This window comes from Manis pentadactyla, chromosome 3 (genome assembly GCF_030020395.1).
Source record: "Manis pentadactyla isolate mManPen7 chromosome 3, mManPen7.hap1, whole genome shotgun sequence".
NCBI classification, from domain to species: domain Eukaryota; kingdom Metazoa; phylum Chordata; class Mammalia; order Pholidota; family Manidae; genus Manis; species Manis pentadactyla.
This window is the reverse complement of record NC_080021.1, coordinates 45,426,181-45,448,189: the sequence shown is the minus strand read 5'-3', so window position 1 is coordinate 45,448,189 and position 22,009 is coordinate 45,426,181. Positions and strand designations below refer to the sequence as shown.

Here is a 22,009-nt window from a genome sequence, read left to right as displayed (position 1 = left end):
AAGGGGGAAAGCCCACCAGCGACCCAGCCTCAGGTAGTAGTACCTTCTATCTAGGCAACCGGGAGGAGGCGTGGTCTGGTGTTTCCCCCCGCCCCTTTCCTCCAACTCTTACAACGATTGGTCCGGGGGCGCGGCGGGGGCGCTGAGAGGCGGATCCAGGAGCCCCAGCTCGATCTCGGGCGCGCCGCCATTTTGGATTGTGTGGGTTTCCGGGACGTTGGAGTGTGGTCGCGCTCCTGGCGGTTCTGCAGATACCAGGCTCGGGGCCCGCGACAGAGCGTCAGGTTGGAGCCGGGAAGCGTCCCTGCAGGGAGCGGCGGCGGGGGCAGGATGAGCGCGGAGGCGGCGGACCGGGAGGCGGCCACCTCCAGCCGGCCCTGCACCCCGCCGCAGACCTGCTGGTTCGAGTTCCTGCTGGAGGAGTCGCTGTTGGAGAAACATCTGCGCAAGCCCTGCCCGGGTGAGCGTGGCGCACGCAGCCCGAGGAGCGGGACCCGGCCACGAGCGCGGCCCGCCAGGCTCCAAGACCTCGCGCTTTCTCGGCCACGAGCCTGCGGCCCGTGCGGCGCGGACCCCAGCCGAGCTCAGGCGGGCCCCTTCTCCGAGCACTACGCATCCCGGTGCGCGGGCACCGCCGTGGGAGGGCCAGGGAAACGCTCAAAACAAAGGTTCTTCAAACCTCCCCCGTCCCCCCGCGGTTCATTGCTGGTTGGGGTTTCAGCACCTGCTAAAGGTCTTGGGAGATGTATTGGGTAGAAGAGGCTGGCTCGAATCCTCTTGACAGTACCCCGGGGAGAGTTGGGGAAAAATCAGGTATTCTGGTGCTGAACGTGGCGCTGTTTATAGCTTGGGTTAACTGTTTATGTTCCTCAACGAGTGGATTTTACTAACTCTTAATTATATATTCCAAAGTTGGGCTGTAAATTAAAATGAAAGCAGGAAATGCTATACCTTTGCAAGATGTATATTGTATCATGTATGTTATTGTAGAATGATCATGATTAATACCCCAGTTAGTACTGTTATTAAGGAAGGCGGAAAACCCAGGCATTTCTGGAAAGAGGTATTGGTATGAAAAGCAAGTTCCTTGAATAGTATTTTGGCGATGAAGTTCGAATCCAGATGTGGTTTGTTCCTTAAATGATGGAGACTACTGTGCGAGAAGTTCGTGTACTTTCCAGCTATATTATATTGTGCTCTTTTAACTCTTTGCTTTTGACAAACATTCGTTGAGTGCTTCCTGGGTGCCAGGCTCTGTGCTGAATGCTTCACATCTGGTATTTTGTTTAAATCAGCCTTTGTAATCCGTGATGTGGGTGGTATTCTCTATTTTTATTGATGCACACAAGTGCAGAGAGGTAACTTGATGCAGGTCCTTCTAATTAAGTGTTAAAGCGGTAATCCTAAAGATGTCATCTCTTTCCTCTAATTGACTTTGGCTATTTGCTGAACAGGTAATCTATAATCATTATAGTTCTCCCTTTAAAGTGTTTTCTTCACTAATGTATTCTCTCTTCCTCCTTACCACCGATCCTGATCTTCCCGTTGAATTCTCAGGCACACTTATAAATCATATTCCTTACTCATTATAACTGCACAGCTGTTTGGATTCCTTTTGTGGCCAAAAACCAGTACAGTGACTCGTTTTGCATCCTCATAATTAAAACTTTATAAATAATATAAAATAAAAAAAAATTTAGAATTTTATTTTCTTTTAATCCTAGATCCTGCACCAGTTCAACTTATTGTTCAGTTTTTGGAACAAGCTTCCAAACCTTCAGTTAATGAACAAAACCAAGTTCAGCCTCCACCTGATAACAAGAGAAATCGTATTTTAAAACTACTTGCTCTTAAAGTTGCTGCACATCTGAAGTGGGACTTAGACATATTAGAGAAAAGGTATACAAGATTTAAATGAAATTCTTTTTGAAGTGCTATTTAAATATCTTAGTTTATTTCTATATGTGCTTTTCGATACCAGCCCTTAAAATGAATTTTTTTCTGTATTTTCGTGGTAAAATATGCAAATATTTTTCAGGAGGTATATGAAAGTATTTGAATGTTAGATGGGTTTAAATGGTCTTTTAAACTATAAATTTGATGTTATCAATAAGGCATTTGAAGATGGTGATGATTAGATGTAACTAGAAGATTAACACAAATGGTTTTAAATGTTTAGTTTACTTTTACGTATCTGAAGAAAATGAATAAAAATTGAGATGGATGTTACATAATGGATGATTTGCTGTTGGATAATTAATTTTCTGGTCATAAATCAGTTACTGTCTCCCAAATTATGATAATATCTTATTAGAGTCAGCACTTACTTGTTTACATATAAATATTTTCAAGGCTATACTTAGAAAATGTTTTGTTTTCATCCCCTTCACCTCACAATTTAACAAATACCTTATGGAAAATATGGAAAAATTCAGAATGTAGGAATAATAGGGGAGGGAAGTTGTTTTTTTTTGATATTGTTAATGTACAATTACTTGAACATTAATGGTTACTAGACTCCCCCGTTATCAAGTCCCCCCCACATACCCCATTACAGTCACTGTCCATCAGCATAGTAAGATGCTATACAATCATTACTTGTCTTCTCTGTATATATTGCTTTCCCCATGTCCCCACCCCCCCTACATTATGTGTGCTAATTGTAATGCCCCATTTTCCCCCTTATCCCTCCCCACCCATCCTACCCAGTCCCTTTCCCTTTGGTAACTGTTAGTCCATTCTTGGGTTCTGTGAGTCTGCTGCTGTTTTTCTTTGTTGTTATACTCCACAGATTAGTGAAATCATTTGGTACTTGTCTTTCTCTGACTGGCTTATTTCACTGAGCATAATACCCTCTAGCTCCATCCATGTTGTTGCAAATGGTAGGATTTGTTTTCTTCTTATGGCTGAATAATATTCCATTGTGTATATGTACCACATCTTTATCCATTCATCTACTGATGGATCCTTAGGTTGCTTCCATTTCTTGGCTATTGTAAATAGTGCTGTGATAAACATAGGGGTGCATCTGTCTTTTTGAAACTGGGCTGCTGCATTCTTAGGGTAAATTCCTAGAAGTGGAATTCCTGGGTCAAGTGGTATTTCTATTTTGAGGAACCTCCATACTGCTTTCCACAATGGTTCAACTAGTTTACATTCCCACCAGCAGTGTAGGAGGGTTCCCCTTTCTCCACATCCTCGCCAACATCTGTTGTTGTTTGTGTTTTGGATGTTGGCCTTCCTACCTGGTGTGAGGTGATACCTCATTTTGGTTTTAATTTGCATTTCTCTGATGATTAGTGATGTGAAGCATCTTTTCATGTGTCTGTTGGCCATCTGAATTTCTTCTTTGGTGAAGTGTCTGTTCGATCCTGTGCCCATTTTTTTAATTGGATTATTTGCTTTTTGTTTGTTGAGGTGTATGAGCTCTTTATATATTTTGGATGTCAACCCTTTATCGGATCTGTCATTTATGAATATATTCTCCCATACGGTAGGATGTCTTTTTGTTCTACTGATAGTATCCTTTGCTGTACAGAAGCTTTTCAGCTTGATGTAGTCCCACTTGTTCATTTTTGCTTTTGTTTCCCTTGCCTGAGGAGATATGTTCATGAAGCAGTTGCTCATGTTTATGTCCAAGAGATTTTTGCCTATATTTTTTTCTAAGAGTTTTCTGATTTCATGACTTACATTCAGGTCTTTGATCCATTTTGAGTTTACTTTTGTGTACGGGGTTAGACAATAATCCAGTTTCATTATATTACATGTAGCTTTCCAGTTTTGCCAACACCAGCTATTGGGGGAGGGAAGTATTTTTATTTTAACACTTTTTGTGTGTAATTTTTGTTTCTCCCCATATTTTAAAGTTGTGATTGTACTCTATGTACTGTTTTTATTTTTTCCCCCTTATAACAATATCATGAATAGTTCCCCATTTTGTTTTTAGTTGTGTCCTTGTACAACTTACTAAATTGTTGGCTCAGGAGGATTTTAAGGCACATAATGCATACTGCCAGTTTGCATCCCATGAAAGTAATACTAATTTATACCCTCACTAGTAAACACTGTTTTTCACCACCCAGTCTCCCACATTAAATATTAGAGTTAAAAATTTTTTTCTTTACTCTTGAGGGGGAACCTATCCATTAGTAGACTAGAGAGGCATATCAACAGATAGCAATGTGTACAAAAAAGTGTAATGTCTATGATACAGTTGGAAAATTGAACACTGGGTATTTGATAGTAATCAATTGAAAACTTTTTAGATGTGAAATTGGTACTTTGAATAAGTTTAATTTTTTGGCAGTCTATTCTGAAAAACTTACGGACGAAATTACTTAACACTGGAAATTTGTTTCCCAATACTTGGGAGGGAGGAAAGGACATGAGAGTAAAGATGAAAGTTGCCGTCAGTTTGATATATGTTAAAGCTGGATAATGGTCATATGGGGGTTTATTATATTATTCTGTTTACTTTTGTATATGTTTAAATTGTTTTCATAAGGTTTTAAAAATCTTTTAAAATTTGCTATTTTTATGTAAGTTGTTGGGGCAGATTAATTAAATGGTCCTATAGATTTAGTTCTTAAACAGTGTAATTATTTCTGGTGAGGATACTGAATTGTGTATATTGTGCTTCTTAAATAGCTAAAATGCAGACATGTACCTTCAGCTACTTTTTTTTATTTAGTTTGTCCGTTCCAGTATTGAATATGCTACTAAATGAACTGCTGTGCATCAGTAAAGTTCCTCCTGGGACAAAGCATGTGGACATGGATCTGGCTACTTTACCTCCAACCACTGCCATGGCTATACTTCTCTACAATAGATGGTAAATTTTTTGGTAAACATAAAATCTATTAGGCAGTCTCTCTTTAAATGTACTCTGGCTTTTAGGGGTATGCTTTTAAGAGGCCCGTTATACTCCAGAGATGTCTCAGAGGATCTTGGGAACTGTGAGTTGATGGTAAAGATGAAAAACATTCTGATAAAAATGTGGATTATCTCTAAAGTTTTTATTATATGTCAATTAAAACTTCAGTTAGTATAATATAAATCATCTAAGAAGTACTTGAAAAGTTTACTAATTTTCTTTTTCTTACGTTTTCTTCAGGGCAGTTCGGACAATTGTTCAAAGTAGTTTTCCTATCAAACAGGCAAAACCTGGACCTCCTCAGTTAAGTGTGTAAGTTGGCAGATACCACCCTTTCTTAATACCATTTTCATCAGAGTTAAAAAATTGCAAGTTTTTAATAATCCCTGATACAGAAGGAGTAGAGCAGAAATAGGAGGGGAGGAGGCCTTCGTGAAGGTGAGTTTGGAGGAGATGGCAGAGTGAGAGAACACAGCAGTACTCCGCACACCTGGAGCAGAGTGCTCTGAGAAAGGGGAGTGCTTTGTGAATTGTGCCTTTCATCTTACTTAGTAAGTGGTGGCTGACTTCCTTCAGAGTATTAAGTGAAGATTTTTTTTTTCATTGAATTAAATTTACTTGAAGATAAGTTTATTCTATGTGTAGGGAAATTATTTTGATCTGTGTACATATTAGAATACAAAAGTTAATTATAAAAGTCTGATCGTATCTGGAGTTTTAAGTCTAATTCTTAAATTCTAGGTAGCAGCTTACTCAAATTTGGGACTAGAGAGCATAGTTTCTAACTTGATATAAGTAAGTTTTTGCTCAAACATAAAAATAAGTTGACTTTTAAGTCGAGGGGTTTTTTTTTAGGCAAAGAAAATGAGAAAATAATGGTAAATAAGCATTATCATAATGGGTTTCTTTTTAAGTATGAAAAGAAATAGTATTAAAACATTTTTATTTATATGTAACCTCACTTTCAAGAATGATACTCTTATATTTTGAATCTTTCAGTCTTTTTAGTAACATTGTATTGTTTTTAATCATTTCTCTTTTAGTATGAATCAGATGCAACAGGAGAAAGAACTAACAGAAAATATATTGAAATTGGTGAGTATTGGCATCAGTTACACATTAACATTTCTGGGACACATTTAGGGTAAGTTTAGATGCTTTTTCTAATTTTAGGTATATGAGAGTTGGCAAGATCTAGAAGCAATAACATTTATGTTTTTACTGTTAGAACATAGTTTGGTAACATTCCAAATTGTACAGATTTTTTGATAGAGTGCTGTACTTTAGCAGGTAAGAGAAAATGTGTTGAATATTTCATGGTACTTTAGCAGGTAAGAGAAATCACTATTAGAGGTGATGGTGTTAAATTCTTTCATATTTCCCCAAAATTTTACAATATACATGTATTATATTTTAAAGTTACTTTTATAGTCAGAATAAGTTATTTTTTATTTGATCTAGTTAATATAAAAGTACAAATGTGAGAGTTCACATAATTAAAAATTTTTCTCTGTCTAGTCTATGTCTAATACCTACAGTATGCCAGAGATAGAAAGTGCAGGGGCTGGGAAAGAAGAGGAAAGATAAAAAACAATCTGTGTCTATATAAAACAAATGCTATAGTACTTTGTGGAAGCAAAAAAACCTGCATCAGAGGCTGTTATATTGAAGTGTTTATTGAATAAATCAGTGGAACAGTGCAAATTTTTAAAGCATTTTTCTTCATTAGCTTTTCTGTAGAAAAAAGGGTATCATTACCAATTTTTAAATTTCACAATAGAAAATTACTGCTTTTTTATTTTAATTACTCAGCTTTTTAATTTAGATAACTTTTTCCACAAATTTAATTGCATTCCTGTGTTAAGCATTTTTCAATAGCTTAGTATACTAAATCACTGAGTATTGTGTAAATATTTTAATATATTGGAATGGTTAATATAGTCCATTCCTGCCATTTTGTATTTTAATAATCTGTTTATTGAATTTTTGTAGCTAAAAGAACAAGCTTCTGATTCTATTTTGGTACTGGAGGCAGCTCTTAAATTAAACAAGGATCTTTATGTCCACACAATGAGAACGCTAGATTTATTGGCCATGGAGCCAGGCATGGTAAATGGAGAAACTGAGAGTTCTACTGCTGGATTGAAAATAAAAACTGAGGAGATGCAGTGCCAGGTATTTATTTCAGTAGTTAACTAATACATGGCAAATTTTTGGAAACTCTTATATGAGATTGTCCTATATTTTGTTTTCTAGCATTTCTAATTAGAATTTATTTCTGCCTTTGTCTCTTTGATTTTTTCTTAAGATACTATTAAGATTTTGCCTAATATTTATAGATTTCATAAGACCTCATTTGACATTTTTCTAGAAGAAATGGAAGGGAAATTTCATTTGATCTATTGTCTCTGAAATAGTTTCCCAGTTATATTTAGGAGAAAGACTTTAAATAGCAAGAAGCAGTAAGTACGTAACTGATTTATAGCTCATTCTTATTACTAGAAATCTAATCAGACCAACACACACTCTAATATTGTGCTAGACTTTGAAAAACATAGCTCCCCAGAAAATAAAATCTAGTTTTTCAGGTACCTTGAAGTTGTCCATTTTCTGTAACTCTGACCCTAGTTCCTTTGACAGCTTTCAGTTGATGTTTGTTGTTAGGTATTATTTTATGTATTCATGTCTTCTTTTTCCCTGTTGGATTGTAAATTCTTTGAGGCATTTCTTTTTTTTTAGGAGAGCAAAGTACAGGCTTTTATTTAGAAATAAAGTGAGAGGAATGAGCTCCCGGCTCACACCAGGAGGGGACAAGAGAGCCCCTCTTCTTTAAAATATATTTTTCATCTTCCTCATTCTGGCACAGAGCCTTGAGCATAATAGAAATTAATAAATATTTGATAATTGCCTGAAAAGGGATAAAGTGCCTTTTGTAGTCTGTATTTTATTTGTTGTATGAGTTGGTATGACCTCTTTGATCGCTATTTTCCATTCCTGAAAGGGGCAGAAGTAGCTATAACAGTGTTGGGAGGTGCCTTTACAGATTAACTCGTTCCAGAGTTGAAGGTCATACTTTTTTAGTAGAAGAAGAGTAGAAGAATGAGGCATTGACAATCAGTAACCTCTTGAAGTTGCTAATAAAACTTGCATATATGAGGTCTTCTGGTGCTGTAGTACTGTATCATTGGTGAGACACTGTTCAAAAGTTCCTGGTAAAAAAAAAAAAAGTTATTGGTAACACTTCTGATTTCTGCAATATAGTGGATGATAAAACCTGAAAAACAAACTCATATAAATAACACCTAGATATGCTAGGTACACCCAGATATGCTAAGTAAACTTTATGAACTACTCTATTAATTACATAACCATGTCGTAATTCCTGTTTTTTGAATGGCAAATTAGTGGTAATACTCATATCCTGACATATTAATACTTAGAAGTGTTTCTTTATATTACTAAAACTGACCCAAAAAGTAAAATCTTTAACTTTTTTTCCCCAGAAAGCTAAAAGTATTATTGCCTTTCAGGGCAACTTCGTTATCAGGTTTTTGTTTTTGTTTTTTGTATAATCTTTTGACCTCCTCTTAACTAGGACATTTAAATTCCTGTTAATGGCCAGTCAGTTAGTATAGTAATGCTTGAAAGTATATTTTTATTACCTTCCTCATACTCTGTCTTTGCCAGGAAAGGGAAATGTGTACATTTCTTTCCCTCTCTCTCTTTCCCTGCGCTAAGGTTCGGTATAAATAGAAACTAGGGGTGTGGAATGAAGTTCATATCTAGAATCTGCTATGAGTGGGGAATTAAGTCTGTGACTGAAGTGGAATAGAGAAAGGGTAGTACAGATTCCAAGATTCTTGAAGGTCAGGCCAGGGGGTTTGAACTCTCTCCTACTTGGGGGAATACTTGAAGACTTTTTAAGAAAGATCAAGAAGATTGACCTGCCAATCATGTGTAGAATAAGCTTGAGAAAGGATATTGCGAACCTAGGGACCTGGGTTCAAGTCTTGGCTTGGCCAGGACATTGTTAATGTGCTTTTAAGCAGACCTTAGTATTCTTGTCCATAAAATGTCAGAGTTGTACTAAACAGTCTGAATCTGTGAGTTCTTCATTTGGTGAATGTAGTTACTAATTTAAGAGAGTTACTGGAAAAGTACATAAATTCTATCAGACAAAGACAACTGGAAATGTACTATAATTTTGTAGTTATTCAGATTTCTCAGTAGTTTACTCTGGCCATTTCTGGCATAGCAGACACGTGTTCCACCTCACCCCCACCCACTTTTGGAAAGATTCCTGTGTCCCCCTCTCCCATGTTAGAAGAACTCCCTATCTCCTGAGATTTCGTGGGAGGCAGAGCCTGCTTTCTGTAATAGAACTGAAAACTCAAGATACTAACTTTCTCTAGCCTTATTCTGCCTGAGGACAAGCATATCACAGGTATGACAGACAGGTACCATTTACTTTAGACTGAATGAGGAGCTGGTAGGTCAGTGAAGTGAGGATGATAGAGAGTCCACTGTGGTGGTGAGTAGCAGCACCAACGAGAGTAAAATTTAGTCCCCAGGAGCAGCCCTAGCAGGAGTTGCTGCTGCTTTTAGTGCCTCGTGCTTGTGCTGGTGGCTGCAGGCCCGGTGAGCTGTGGATCTAGTGTTGAGGCTGCAGGGGTATCTCACTAGACCAGATTGGGCTCTCATCCCTGCTGCTTGCCTCTCTTGCCCCATTCTGTTTTCCAAGGCTGATTCTTTTCATCTTCCCAATAGTTTTGTAAGGCACCTGAAATCTGCCAGTACATCTATTTTCTGCTTAAATCGGGGTTGGCTTCTATTGATTATGACTAAGAACATTGATAATATTTCACTGTTTTTTCCTGTGTAAGTATAAAAATAGTTTTGCTGATATATAAATACAATTTTGAGTTCTGTCAGCTTTTGATTTATTGAAAAATTACTAAGCAAATTGGTTTTCATTACCATTTTAGGTGTGTTATGATTTGGGTGCAGCATACTTCCAGCAAGGCTCTACCGATTCAGCTGTATATGAAAATGCAAGGGAAAAATTTTTTAGAACTAAGGAACTAATTGCAGAGGTAAATACAGGCATGTAATATTCAGTCCTTTAAAAAACCTGCATATATTTTTTTGGCTTTAATTTTTCTGATGATAAAAAACCTGTAGGAGTTCTTTGTAGTAAATGTAAGTTCAAAAAAAGCACTGAAAACATTTTTTAAAATCTGTAATACTACTGCCTGGAAATAACCCCTTTTGCCATTTGAGCTTATTTTCTTCCAGTTTTTCTTCTTGGTTTTTATACAGTTAAGCTCATACTATATGTATTGTCTTCCATCTTGCTTAAATCTTTGAGTAGACATTTTAAATATTCTGTTACAAGGGTGTACTGTGATTTACTTGATTTCCCTAATGTTTGGGCATTTAGATTGTTCACTGTTCTTATTTATTATAAAGCTATAGTATTTGTATCTCCAAGCATAAATTTTGTTTGAATTTTAGATATTTTTGAGTTAAATTCCTACAAGTAGAATTACCATGTCAGTGGTTACTAATTTTTCGAAGGTTGTATATATAAAAGCAAATTGCTTTCCAGGTACGTTTCTCTGAGGGTAAACCATTCAGCAGTGAAGTTTTTTTTTCTTAATTGCTAATTTGATGAAGTGTATCTTTTAAAAATTTGCATTTCTTTGATTCATAGGGTAAACTTTTTCATGTGTTTGTCATTTGCATTTTTCTTTTTATGATTCAAACAAATAAACTTTAAAGTGTATAACAAGATTTTTGTATTCTTGGTGTCTTGAGAAAGTTCCACTTCTCTCCCTCCTTTCCTCACTAGAGAAATTGATTAAGTGTGCTAGAGATTTACTTTAAATCTGTTCTAGACCCACTGGGAATTCCCATTTTACTTTGCCCAGGGAACTCATTTTCTAATTTTATGACATGTCAGGTGTAATAATTTAAAACTTTAATTTTTTTTAGTATCTTCTTTTTAAAAATCTTTGTGTTTTGTAGAAGCATTTATATTCATTGCATTGACTAAAGGTTATGAGTTTTCTTAGTTCTCCCCCTTTAAATCTCTGCCAGGTATATCTGTTTTTGAATATTTTAAGCTTGTTTTTTTAACAGTGTTCACTCTTTATTAATCAGTGTCTTAATAGTCATTCTACTTAGAGTGATAATAATGTCTACCTTTGGTATGTTGACCTGAAAGCTAACCAGGAGTCAGCAAACTTTTTTGTAGTGGGCCAGATAGTAGATAGTTAAGGCTTTGTAGGCCATATATAGTTTCTGTTGCATATTTGCTCATTTGTTGTCATTTTCCTCTTTAGAACCCTAAAAATTATTCTAGCTCAGGGGCTGTACAAAAATAGGCTAAGGGGCAAGATTTGACCTGTGAGCAGTAGTTTGCTAATCCCCACTCTAAACCTTTAACCTTTTCCTTTTTTATGATTCCTCCAATCCTGAATTTTCCATTAGCATTTTCTTGTACTGTTAAAATGCACTAAGTGGTTGCTAGACTATTTTTTCTATTACATTGATGGATAATGATATATACCTCTTACTTTTCAGATAGGTTCATTATCTCTTCATTGTACCATAGATGAGAAGCGGTTAGCTGGCTATTGTCAAGCATGTGATGTTCTTGTACCGTCTTCTGACAGTACAGCTCAACAATTGACTCCATATAGTCAAGTCCATATTTGTCTGAGATCTGGCAACTATCAGGTAAGATGTATGATGTCAAGGCAGTAATGTAGTTGTAAAGCTTTAGAGGTCAGAACTGAGTTCAAATCCTGGCACAACCAAATCACACAATTACTAGTTGTGTGATTTGGGGCATGTCATACTGCAACATTAGCCTGTAATATAAAAGATTATCTGTCAATGCCATTTCATAAGCTTCTGATTAGAATCATGGAGAATCTTATGAGAATCATGGAGTCGTTCTAATCTATAAACTGAACCAAAGCACTCTGTAGATGTTTACTCCTTATTGTTGATATTATTCTTTCTTGAAGGTATAGTTTGCCCATTTTCAATAAATTATGTAAGAAACTCTGTAAGTGGAGCTTTCCACTTTTAAAATTATAGGTAGAGAACTTTTAGTTTCCTGGAGCCTAAAGCCTTGTGTCCGATTTGAAAGTACGACCTTGTAGCCCAGCCTTACTAGCCGTGGCAAATACTAAGACTGAAGGAAAAAGGGAGCACAGCGGTGTTGGTGGGTTTGGACGGCCTCTTACAGAGCCAACTCTGCCTAGGAGACTGGTCATCTCAATTTTACTCATGAAAGGGCTTGATCTGTTGAGATTTTTATTGCCCTCTCTATGTATATATCTTTAATAACTATCGCTGGGAATTAGAATTTGGACTTTTAGAGTCTTTTATTGGAAAGCCTTTGTTCTAGAAAGTGAACACTTGTCTTCATGTTACTATTTCAGAATAGGAATAATGAAATTACTTTATAGAATAAATACCTTTAGTTTTGTGTCTCCAAGTGGGCTTTTAGCCCAGCTTTTTTTTTAGTTCACTCTCATCAACTAGAGTTTGTTTTTTTTTTTCACCGAAAATTGAAGAGAGGGGATAGTACTTCCATCCTCTCCCCCTGCCCCTTTTTTCAAATTGTGCTTTGCCCTAGGGAAGAAAACCAAACTTTCTTGAAATGGATTACAGATGGAGATGAATTTTATTAAGGGCTAGAGATCTTCCAGTTACATATCTTTTTTTAAAAAATATATACAATCATATTAATTTCAAGTGCAGAACACAGTGGTTCAATGGTTACCCATATTATTAATTCCTTACTCCCACCAGTATAGCTATCATCTGTCAACACAGAAAGATTTCACAGAACTATTGCCTGTATTCTCCATGCTGTACTACTATCCCTTGACCAGCCTACACTATGATTGAGAATTTTTGTGATCCTTTATCACCATCAACCTCCTTACCCACTCACCACCCCTATCCCTCCTGCATGGTAACTATCAGTCCTTTCTTGTGTCCCTTCTTGTGTCTTCTGTTGTTTTGTTCATTCTGTTTTGCTTTGTATTTATATCCCACAAATAAGTGAAATCATATGGCATTTGTCTTTCTCCACCTGGCTTATTTCACTGAGCATAATATCTTCTGTGTCCATCCATGTTGTTGCAAATGGCAGGATTTCTTTTCTTTTTATGGCTGAATAATACACTAACGTGTGCATGTACCACATCTCTTTATCCATTCACCTATTGATGGATATTTATGTTGCTTCCATGTCTTGGCTGTTTCCAGTTAACGTATCTTTAGACTTACTGTCAATATAATAAAGTGCCCAAATGTGTAAATCAGGAAGTACTGTAGTTGGTAGCTAGAAAGGGGAAAATGGCAATTTTGTTGCAACTTTGAAATTTATTACTTTAGTTATATATTGCAGGAGTATTTTAGAAGTCATATTTAACCTTTTTTTGGGAATAGGATTCTCTTTATATGAACTAGAGGCCGACTTCAGAGATATTGCTGATTCAGTTTCAGACTCCCTCAATAAGGCAAATGTTGCAGTAAAGCGGGTCAAATGAACTTTTTGGTTTCCCATTGCATGTAAAAGTTATGTTTACACTGTACTATAGTCAAGTGTACAACAGCATTATGTCTAAACAAATGTACATATCTTAATTAAAAAATGCTTTGTTGCTGAAATAACGCCACTTATCACCTGAGCTTTCAGTAGGTCATCATCTTTTTGCTCGTGGAGGGTCTTGCCTCTATGTTAATGGCAGCTGACTGATCAGGGTGGTGGCTGCTGAAGGCTTTGGCAGTTTCTTAAAAATGAGACAGTGGTGATGTTTGCTGTATCAGTTGACTCTTGCTTTCATAAATGATTTCTCTGTAGCATGAGATGCTGCTTGATAGCATCTTACCTACAGTAGAACTCCTTTCAGAATTGGAGTTAGTCTTCTCAAAGCCTGCTGCTGCTTTATCAACCAAGTTTTTGTAATATTATAAATCCTTTGTTGTTGTTTCAAAAAGTATTCATGGCATCTTCACCAGGAGTAGATTCCATCTCAAGAAACTTCTTTGCTCATCCAGGAAAAACAACTCCATATCTGTTCACGTTTAATCATGAGATTGTAGCATTTCAGTCACATCTTTAGGCTCCACTTTTAGTTCTCTTGCTCATTCCACCACACCTGTAGTTACTTCCTCCACTGGTTTTGAACCCCTCAGAGTCATCCATGAGGACTAGAATCAACTTCTTCCAAACTCCTGTTTGTGTTGATTATTTTGACCTCTTCCTGTTAATCACCAATATTTTTATTGGCTTCTCGAACAGTAGATCTTTGCCAAAAGGCTTTCCATTTACTTTGCCCAGATCCATCAGAGGAATCACTATTTTTGGCCGCTGTAGCCTTATGAAAGTATTTATAGTAATACTCAAAAGTTGAAATTACTCCCTGAGGTGTGGGCTGCAGAATGGATGTTGTGTTAGCCGGCATGGAAACATTGAACATCTCCATCACAGCTCTTGTGTGACTAGGTGCATTGTCAACAAACAGTAATTTGTAAGGAATCTTCTTCTGAGCAGTTGGTCTCAACAGTGGGCTTAAAATATTCAGTAAGCCATGTTGTAAACAGATGTACTGTCATCCAGGTTTTGTCATTGCATTTATAGAGCACAGGCAGAGTAGATTGGGCATATTTCTTAAGGGCCCTAAGATTTTTGGAATGCCTTATGAACATTGGCTTCAACTTAAAGTACTAGCTACATTAATCCCTAACGAGAGAGGTAGCCTGTCCTTTGAAGCCAGGCATTGACTTCTCTCCAGCCATGGAAATCCTGCATAGCATCTTCTTCCAATAGAAGGTTAAAAATCTGTTGTGTGGTATAGAAGAACCATGAGTTCTCTCAGCTAGATCTTCTGGATCACCAGCTGCAGCTCTGCATCAGCATTTGTTGCTTTGCACATTGCTGTTATGGAGACAGCTTCTTTCCTTAAACTTCTTGAACCAGTGTCTGTCAGCTTCTAGCTTTTCTTCTGCAACTCCCTCACCTCTCACAGCTTTCATAGAATTGAAGAGAGTTAGGGCCTTGCTTTGGATTAGATTTGGCTTAAGGGAATGTTGTAGCAAGTTTAGTCTGTCCAGACCACTAAAACTTTATATCAGCAGTAAGGCTGTTTCTCTTATCGCTCGTGTGTTCCCTGGAGTACCCCTTCTGATTTCCTTCAAGAACCTTTCCTTTGCAGTCACAACTTGGCTAGTTGGCGCAAGAGGTCTAGCTTTTGACCTGTCTAGGCTTTTGACATGTCTTCCTCACTAAGCTTAATCCTTTCTAGCTTTTAATTTAAAACCAGAGACATGACTCTTCCTTTCACTTGAACACTTATAGACCATTGCAGGGTTATTAATTGGCCTAATTTCAGTATTATGTCTCAGGGACTAGGGAGGCCTGAGGAGAGGGGAGAGATGGGGAATGGCTGGTCAGTGGAGCAGTCAGAACACACACATATATTTAGTTTGCTATCTTATGTGGGTGCAGTTAATAGTACCCCAAAATAATAGCAGTAGTAATGTCAGAGATCACTGATCACAGATCACTATAACAAGTATAATAATTTAAAAGTTTGAAATATTCTGACAATTACTAAAATGTGACAGAGACAGGCAGTGAGCAAATGCTTTTGGAAAAACAACACCAATAGGCTTGCTTGATGCAGGGGTGCCATAAACCTTCAACTTGCAAAAAAAAAACCCATATATCTGAAAGTGCAATAAAGTGAAACACAATAAAACGAGGTAGGCCTGTGTAAAGGTTTTGTTTTGTCCTGATCAAGCACACCTTGAACAGCTGGAACAGACATCTCTTCTCACATTTGGGAAGCGGCCCTCTTGCCCCCTGTATCCTGCACTGCTTGTGTTTTGCTGTGGAAGTGAAACGATGGCCGTTCTGTAGTTTTGGAACAGCACTTCTGAGGTGGCAGCTGGTTAGCTTTAGCTATTTCCAGAGATTCTCTTACCCATCTTCTAATACTTTACACCCCTTCTTTCTCCTCTTTCATTGTTTGATAAATTGCTGAGAAAAAGTCTGCATGTTACAATGTGGGTATTTTCTGTAACTCACTTAAAATAGTGTATTTTAAGCCATATAAATTTGCTAGAACAGTTTCTTAGCATATGGTTTTTCCAGCTGAATTATTTTAAATTAATTGCTTCAGGACTTTTTTTTTTGGCCCCCTTCTCTATGCTTCAGTATTTTTTAAAGTCTGTAGTATGTTTAAAGTGGATGAAAAGAATATTTAAAACTTTTCTCTAAAAACGTAGTTGAATTGCTGCTTACTGATTAATTCTTCCCTCACCTCTCATTTTTGGTCCATGATGTTCAGTTTAAAAAGGGGATGGGGGTACTTTTTTTTTACCCTTAATGTAATTTTAAAAGTCTAGATAGAGAATATTTTCCTAGTGAGATATTTTTATGATTTTCTTCAATGTGTATTGTCCATTATAGAAAGGCTTTTCTTTTTGGGGGGAAAGTTTTTTTTTTTAAAGTAAAGAAACTTTGCCATGATTTTTGAATTGGATGCCATTTTATATCTGTGTTCTAGGAGGTAATAAAGATTTTCATTGAAGATAACTTAACCTTCAGTTTGCCTGTCCAGTTCCGGCAGTCAGTACTGAGAGAACTCTTTCAGAAAGCTCAGCAAGAGTAAGTAAATAGAAGAATTACTTTTTGATGTTTAAATAAAAGGGCACGTGTGCATTTATGGGTTTATCAACAACACACTTCCACATTACCTATTTAAGTCTGCGACAATACTTTTGCTTGTGTATGTGGAAAATTAACGTAACAGGGGCTATTTTATGTTCATCTTAAATCTATTTTAAAAGTGCTTGGGGAAAAATTAAACATAGCAGAATTCAATTCAGTTACCTAGTCTGTAACTAAATTATTCCTTGATAAATTCAAAACCTTTCTATTCTGCCTTTTCCCCTCCCTGAATTGATATTTACTAGTATGCCTGAATATCCTACAGTTTTACCTCTAAAGAATAAATGGCTTATTCCTGTGAATTTAGTATTAATACATGTCTTTCTTTTATTAAAAAAATATATTAGTGGATCTACTTTTGTATTCTACAGAAATGAAGCTCTAGATGAAATCTGTTTTAAAGTCTGTGCCTGTAATACAGTCCGTGATATATTGGAAGGTAGAACAATTAGTGTTCAATTTAACCAGCTATTTCTTAGACCTAATAAAGAGAAAATAGACTTTCTTCTTGAGGTAAGACATTTTCCCCCTTTTGGTTTATAATTTTTCATTAAGCTTACCAGTGACTACCAAATCCAGTACCCTCTTCTGTCTTCATCTGACTTAATCTCTCGCTGATAGTTGGCACTGCTCACAGACTGTTCTGCCTTGTCTTCTAGAGCTCTTTTCTAGTTCTCCATTATATTTTCCTTAGTCCTTCATTGACTTCTCTTTTGCTTTCCCTTCAGTGTTTTTGTTTAAAAAGTTTTGTCCTTGGCTCACCCATCTTCTCACCTCATTTTATATTCTCATTCAAAGCTTAGTCACCTGTTCAGTCATTTACAAAGAACTCTCATTACACCTCTAGCTTCTCATGTGAGCTCCGGAATCTGTGTTTCTACTGAATCTTTCTTTAGCAGTCTTAATGTAATAGACATGGGGAGAAGTATGGGAAGCAAAATTGATATTACTTAGTTCCAAAAATACAACATTCCCAACATTCTGAAAGTCCTTATACTCTTTACCAGACTGTTTTGCCTCTGCCTTGAGGAAGCCACTGTCCCACCTTTGTGATAATCATTTCCTTGCTTAAAGAATATTCTTTAATTTGCCTATTTTGAACTTTTATGTATATCTGAAATCATAGAAATATATTTTTCATTTTCTTTCACTAAGCATACTTGTGAGATTTTTTTTCTATTGTATTCCAATTATCTTTTTTTTTTTTTTACCATGAGGTGTTGTAACATATGACAGTGCCACAATTTATTCATTCTTAGGGTGATGGACATTTGCTTTGTTCGCAGATTGTGGCTGTTGTGTTACTTGGAACATGCTAGTACATATGTACTGGTGCACACATGTACCATTTGTGTTATATCCCTAGGGAAACTGTATCTGCAATATTATAATAGCAAAGTATGTCTGCAACCGGCATGCATGAGCATTCTTGTTGGTCAACATCCTTGTCAATACTTTGTTTTGTCAAATTTGCCTGTCAGGTCATTGTATAATGATAGCTCATTGAGTTTTTAATTTCTATTTCCCTTATTGTTAAGGAATTTATCTGCTTTTCATTTATTTTTTGCTCATACAGATTTTGTCTTTTGAGATACCAACTCCAAGTGGTATGCCTCAGTTTTCTATTGGATTGTAGTTTTTTTGTAGGAGGTTTTTTTATAGTGTTTTATATATTCTGTCCTTTACCAGTTTAAAATTTTGCAGGTATCTTCTCTGAGTTTGACTTCCCTTTTAACTAGTAACTTTTTATTGTTTTAAAAGCTTTTAACTTTTATGTTACAAGTAGGGGATCTGATGTCATATTTTTCCTTATGTGACTCTCCTTTGTTCCAGTACCATTTGGTGAAAGGCCCATCTTGATTCAAATATCCATTGCTACCTCTCTTGAATGCCAAGTGTCCATATGTGTGTGGGCCCTTTTCTTGGATCTGTTCTATAACACTTCCCTATTTGTCTATCCATAATGTCAGTACATCTAAAGCACAAACTCTATGTTATTCTTAGTTGTATTGGTTATACTTGTTCTTTGCATTTTCTTATAAACAGTAGACTATCATATTGTCAAGTTTCAGAAATAAGCCTGTTGGATTTTTGTTTGGAATTATATTACATTTAAAAACCAATTGGAGAATAAATATCTTGGAATAGTATTCTAATCCATCAACTGCTATGGTTCTTGATTTATTTTAGCATTCTTTAATGTCCTTCAGAGCTTCATAAGTCTTGTTTTTTTAATATTAACTTGAAAATTGTTTATGCATTGTTACAGAGGTACATTTGAACTTTGTTTAATGATTCTGTTTCCAACTACTTGGCTAAACTTTGTAAAAACTGAAGTATAATTGGCATACAGTATTTATTTCATGTGTACAACATAATGATTTGACATTTATGTAAATTGTGAACTGATCATCACAATAAGCTGTCTGTTACCATACAAGGTTGTTACAATATTGACTATTTTACATCTCTGTGACTTACTTATTTTATAACTGGAAGCTTGTACCTCTTTACCCCCTTCACCTATTTTATACCCGCACCTCTCCAAACCCTCTCTACTCTGTGCAACCACCACTGTGTTCTCTGTGTGTATGAGTATGGGTTTTTTTTTTTTTTTTTTCGATTCCACTTACTGTTTTTTTTCTCTGACTTAGTTCACTTTTAATATGCTCCATGTCCATTTATGTTGTCGCAAATGGCAAGATTTCATTGTTTTTTATGGCTGAGTAGTATTCCTATTGTATATGTGTATCACATCTTCTTTATCCATTCATCTATCAGTGGACATTAGGTTTCCATATCTTGTCTTTTAATAATGCTGCATGTACATGGGGATGAATATATCTTTTTAATTAACGTTTTTGTTGCCTGTGGATAAATAGGTGGAAATGTTTGCTGGATCATATGGTAGTTCCATTTTAAATTTTTCAAGAAACCTCCATACTGTTTGCTATGATGATTGCACCAGTTTACATTTTCACCAACAGTGCACCAGGGTTCCCTTTTCTTCACATCCTCACTGACATTTATTTCATGTATTTTTGATAATAGCCACTGTTAGGTGTGAGGTGATAACTCATTGTGGTTTTGATTTGCATTTCCCTGATGATTGGTGATGTTGAGCATTTTTTCATGTGCCATCTATATGACTTTAGAAAAATGGCTATACAAATCGTCTGCCCTTATTTTACTTGGATTATTTGTTGTTGGGTTGTAAGAGTTTTTTGTATTTTGGATATTAACCACTTACCAGATACATGACTTGCAGATATCTTCTCCCATTCAGTAGGTTGACATTTCAGTTATTGATGGTTTCCTTCACGGTGCAGAGCTTTTTAGTTTGATGTCCTATTTGCTTATTTTGGCTTTTGTTGCCCTTGCCTTTGGAATCATAAAAAAAAGTTGTGAAGGCTGATGTCAGGGAGCTTACCACTTATGTTTTCTTCTAGAAGTTTTGTGGTTTTAGGTCTACATTCAAATCTTTAATCCATTTGAGTTAATTTTTGTATAAGGTTATAATAGTGGTTCAGTTTCATTCTTTTTCAGGTAGCTGTCTAGTTTTTCCAGCATCACTTACTGAAGAGTGGTCCTTTTCCCATTGTGTATTCTTGCCTCCTTTGTAGTAAATTAATTTGTAGCCCATAATTGTTTCTGGGCTCTCTGTTCTGTTCCATTGATCTATGTGTCTGTTTTCAATGCTGTTTTGATTACTGTAGCTTTGTAGTATAGTCTAAAATCAGGGGGCATGATACCTCTGGCTTGTTTTTCTTAAGTTTGATTTGGTTATTTGGGGTCTTTTGTGGTTCCATGTGAGTTGTAGGATTGTTTGTTCTGTTTCTGTGAAAAATGCCATTAGAATTTTGAAACGGACTGCATTCAATTTCTAGATTGCTTTGGGTAGTATGGACATTCTAATACTCTTTCAATCCATGAGCATGGAATATCATTCCATTTATTTGTGTCTTTGATTTCTTTTATCAGTATCTTACAGTTTTCAGTGTACAGGGTCTTTCATCTTCTTGGTTAACTTTATTCCTAGTTATTTGCTAAACTCTTAAAAATTCTGTTAATTTATCTGTGAGTTCCTTTGTTTTCCTAAATATACAGTCTTCATCTGTAAATAATGTTTTTTTCCTTTTTTTATTTATTACTTATTGTGCTGACAGTGGCCTCCAGTACACAGTTCATGGAAGGGGCTGTTGTGGGCTTTCTCGTCTCATTCTTAATCTCAGAGGAAAAGCTTGGTACTGTTTCACTATGTAGAAATATGTGTGTTTTTCTAGCTCTTTCTTACCTGAGTAAAGAGGTTTCTGTCTATCTCTAATTTACTAAGGGCTCTTTTTAATTAAATTGTGAATTATTTTTAGATTTTATTAATGCCTTTTCTATGTGTGTTACAATTGTGTAATTTTTCTCTTCTATTAATGTGGTGAGGTATACTAATTAATTTTTAAACTACCTTTGCTTGTCTGGAATAAACCCAACATGGTTTTTTCTTTTTTTAATTGAGATAAAATTGACATATAACACTATATTAATTTTAGGTTCATGTCATCTTTTTAAAGTATATATTGCTGGATTTGGTTTGGTAATATTTTAAGATTTTTTACATTCATGTGTGAGATGAATGCATTTTTCTTTATTTTTTTGCCCTGCCTTTGGTTTTGGTATCAAGGTCCTGCTTGCCTCATAAACAAATTGAGGTGTGTATCTTTTCTCTTGCCTAAAAAGTTCATGTAAAAATGTACTCATTGCTTCTTTCAGTGTTTGGTAGAATTTAACAATGAAGGATTTGTGCCTAGAGATTTTTATTGTGGGAAGATTTTTGTCACTGATTTGATTTCATCAGTGAAAATAAAGCTATTCTTTTTTCTTGATTAATTTTAAATTATTTTCGAGAATTTATCTACTTTATCTAAATTTTTAAGTTTATTAATATGAAAGTTTTTATTATTTTTTAAGTGTTTGCAGCATTTATAGATATGTCTCCTCTTTCATGTTTTTAAGTAAGTACTTTTTAAAAAGTTGAGGTGTATTCACATATCTGTTAATGTTGCTATTAAAAGTTAACACATATTCCTGGGTAGCCTATTCATCTGAGCATAGTACTTAATATTGTCTCTGAGCAGGTACTTCTAAAATACTCTTATTTTTCCTTTTGATAGCAGCTTCATTGAGGTAAAATTCACAAATCATACTGTTCACCCATTTAAAGTGTACAATTCAATGATACTTAATATATTCATAGTTTTGCAGACATCACTTCAATCAATTCTAGAACATTTTCAACCCCCTCACCTCCCAATAAAGACTTCTTAACCATTATCAGTCATCCCTTGTTTTCCCTCAATCCCTTCAACCTCAGGCAACTACTC

General features: G+C 35.9%; 1 protein-coding gene across 2 annotated transcripts in view; it reads left to right on the top strand.

The window, feature by feature from the left end:
- The first annotated feature begins 168 nt into the window (after positions 1–168).
- The window catches only part of INTS8 (integrator complex subunit 8), a 57,425-nt gene continuing 35,584 nt past the window's right edge, over positions 169–22,009 (top strand). Inside the window, exons 1-10 of one of the 2 annotated variants that reach the window (XR_005022701.2) lie at positions 169–460; positions 1,725–1,899; positions 4,691–4,831; positions 5,114–5,185; positions 5,917–5,968; positions 6,866–7,048; positions 9,859–9,966; positions 11,459–11,614; positions 16,471–16,571; positions 17,006–17,147. Coding sequence is in view for 1 of the 2 variants with exons in the window: in XM_036875296.2 (XP_036731191.2) it covers positions 331–460; positions 1,725–1,899; positions 4,691–4,831; positions 5,114–5,185; positions 5,917–5,968; positions 6,866–7,048; positions 9,859–9,966; positions 11,459–11,614; positions 16,471–16,571; positions 17,006–17,147 (1,260 nt within the window). In the remaining variant the exon portion in view is untranslated. The remainder of the gene's footprint in view (positions 461–1,724; positions 1,900–4,690; positions 4,832–5,113; positions 5,186–5,916; positions 5,969–6,865; positions 7,049–9,858; positions 9,967–11,458; positions 11,615–16,470; positions 16,572–17,005; positions 17,148–22,009) is intronic. The other variant, XM_036875296.2, reaches the window with a different exon arrangement.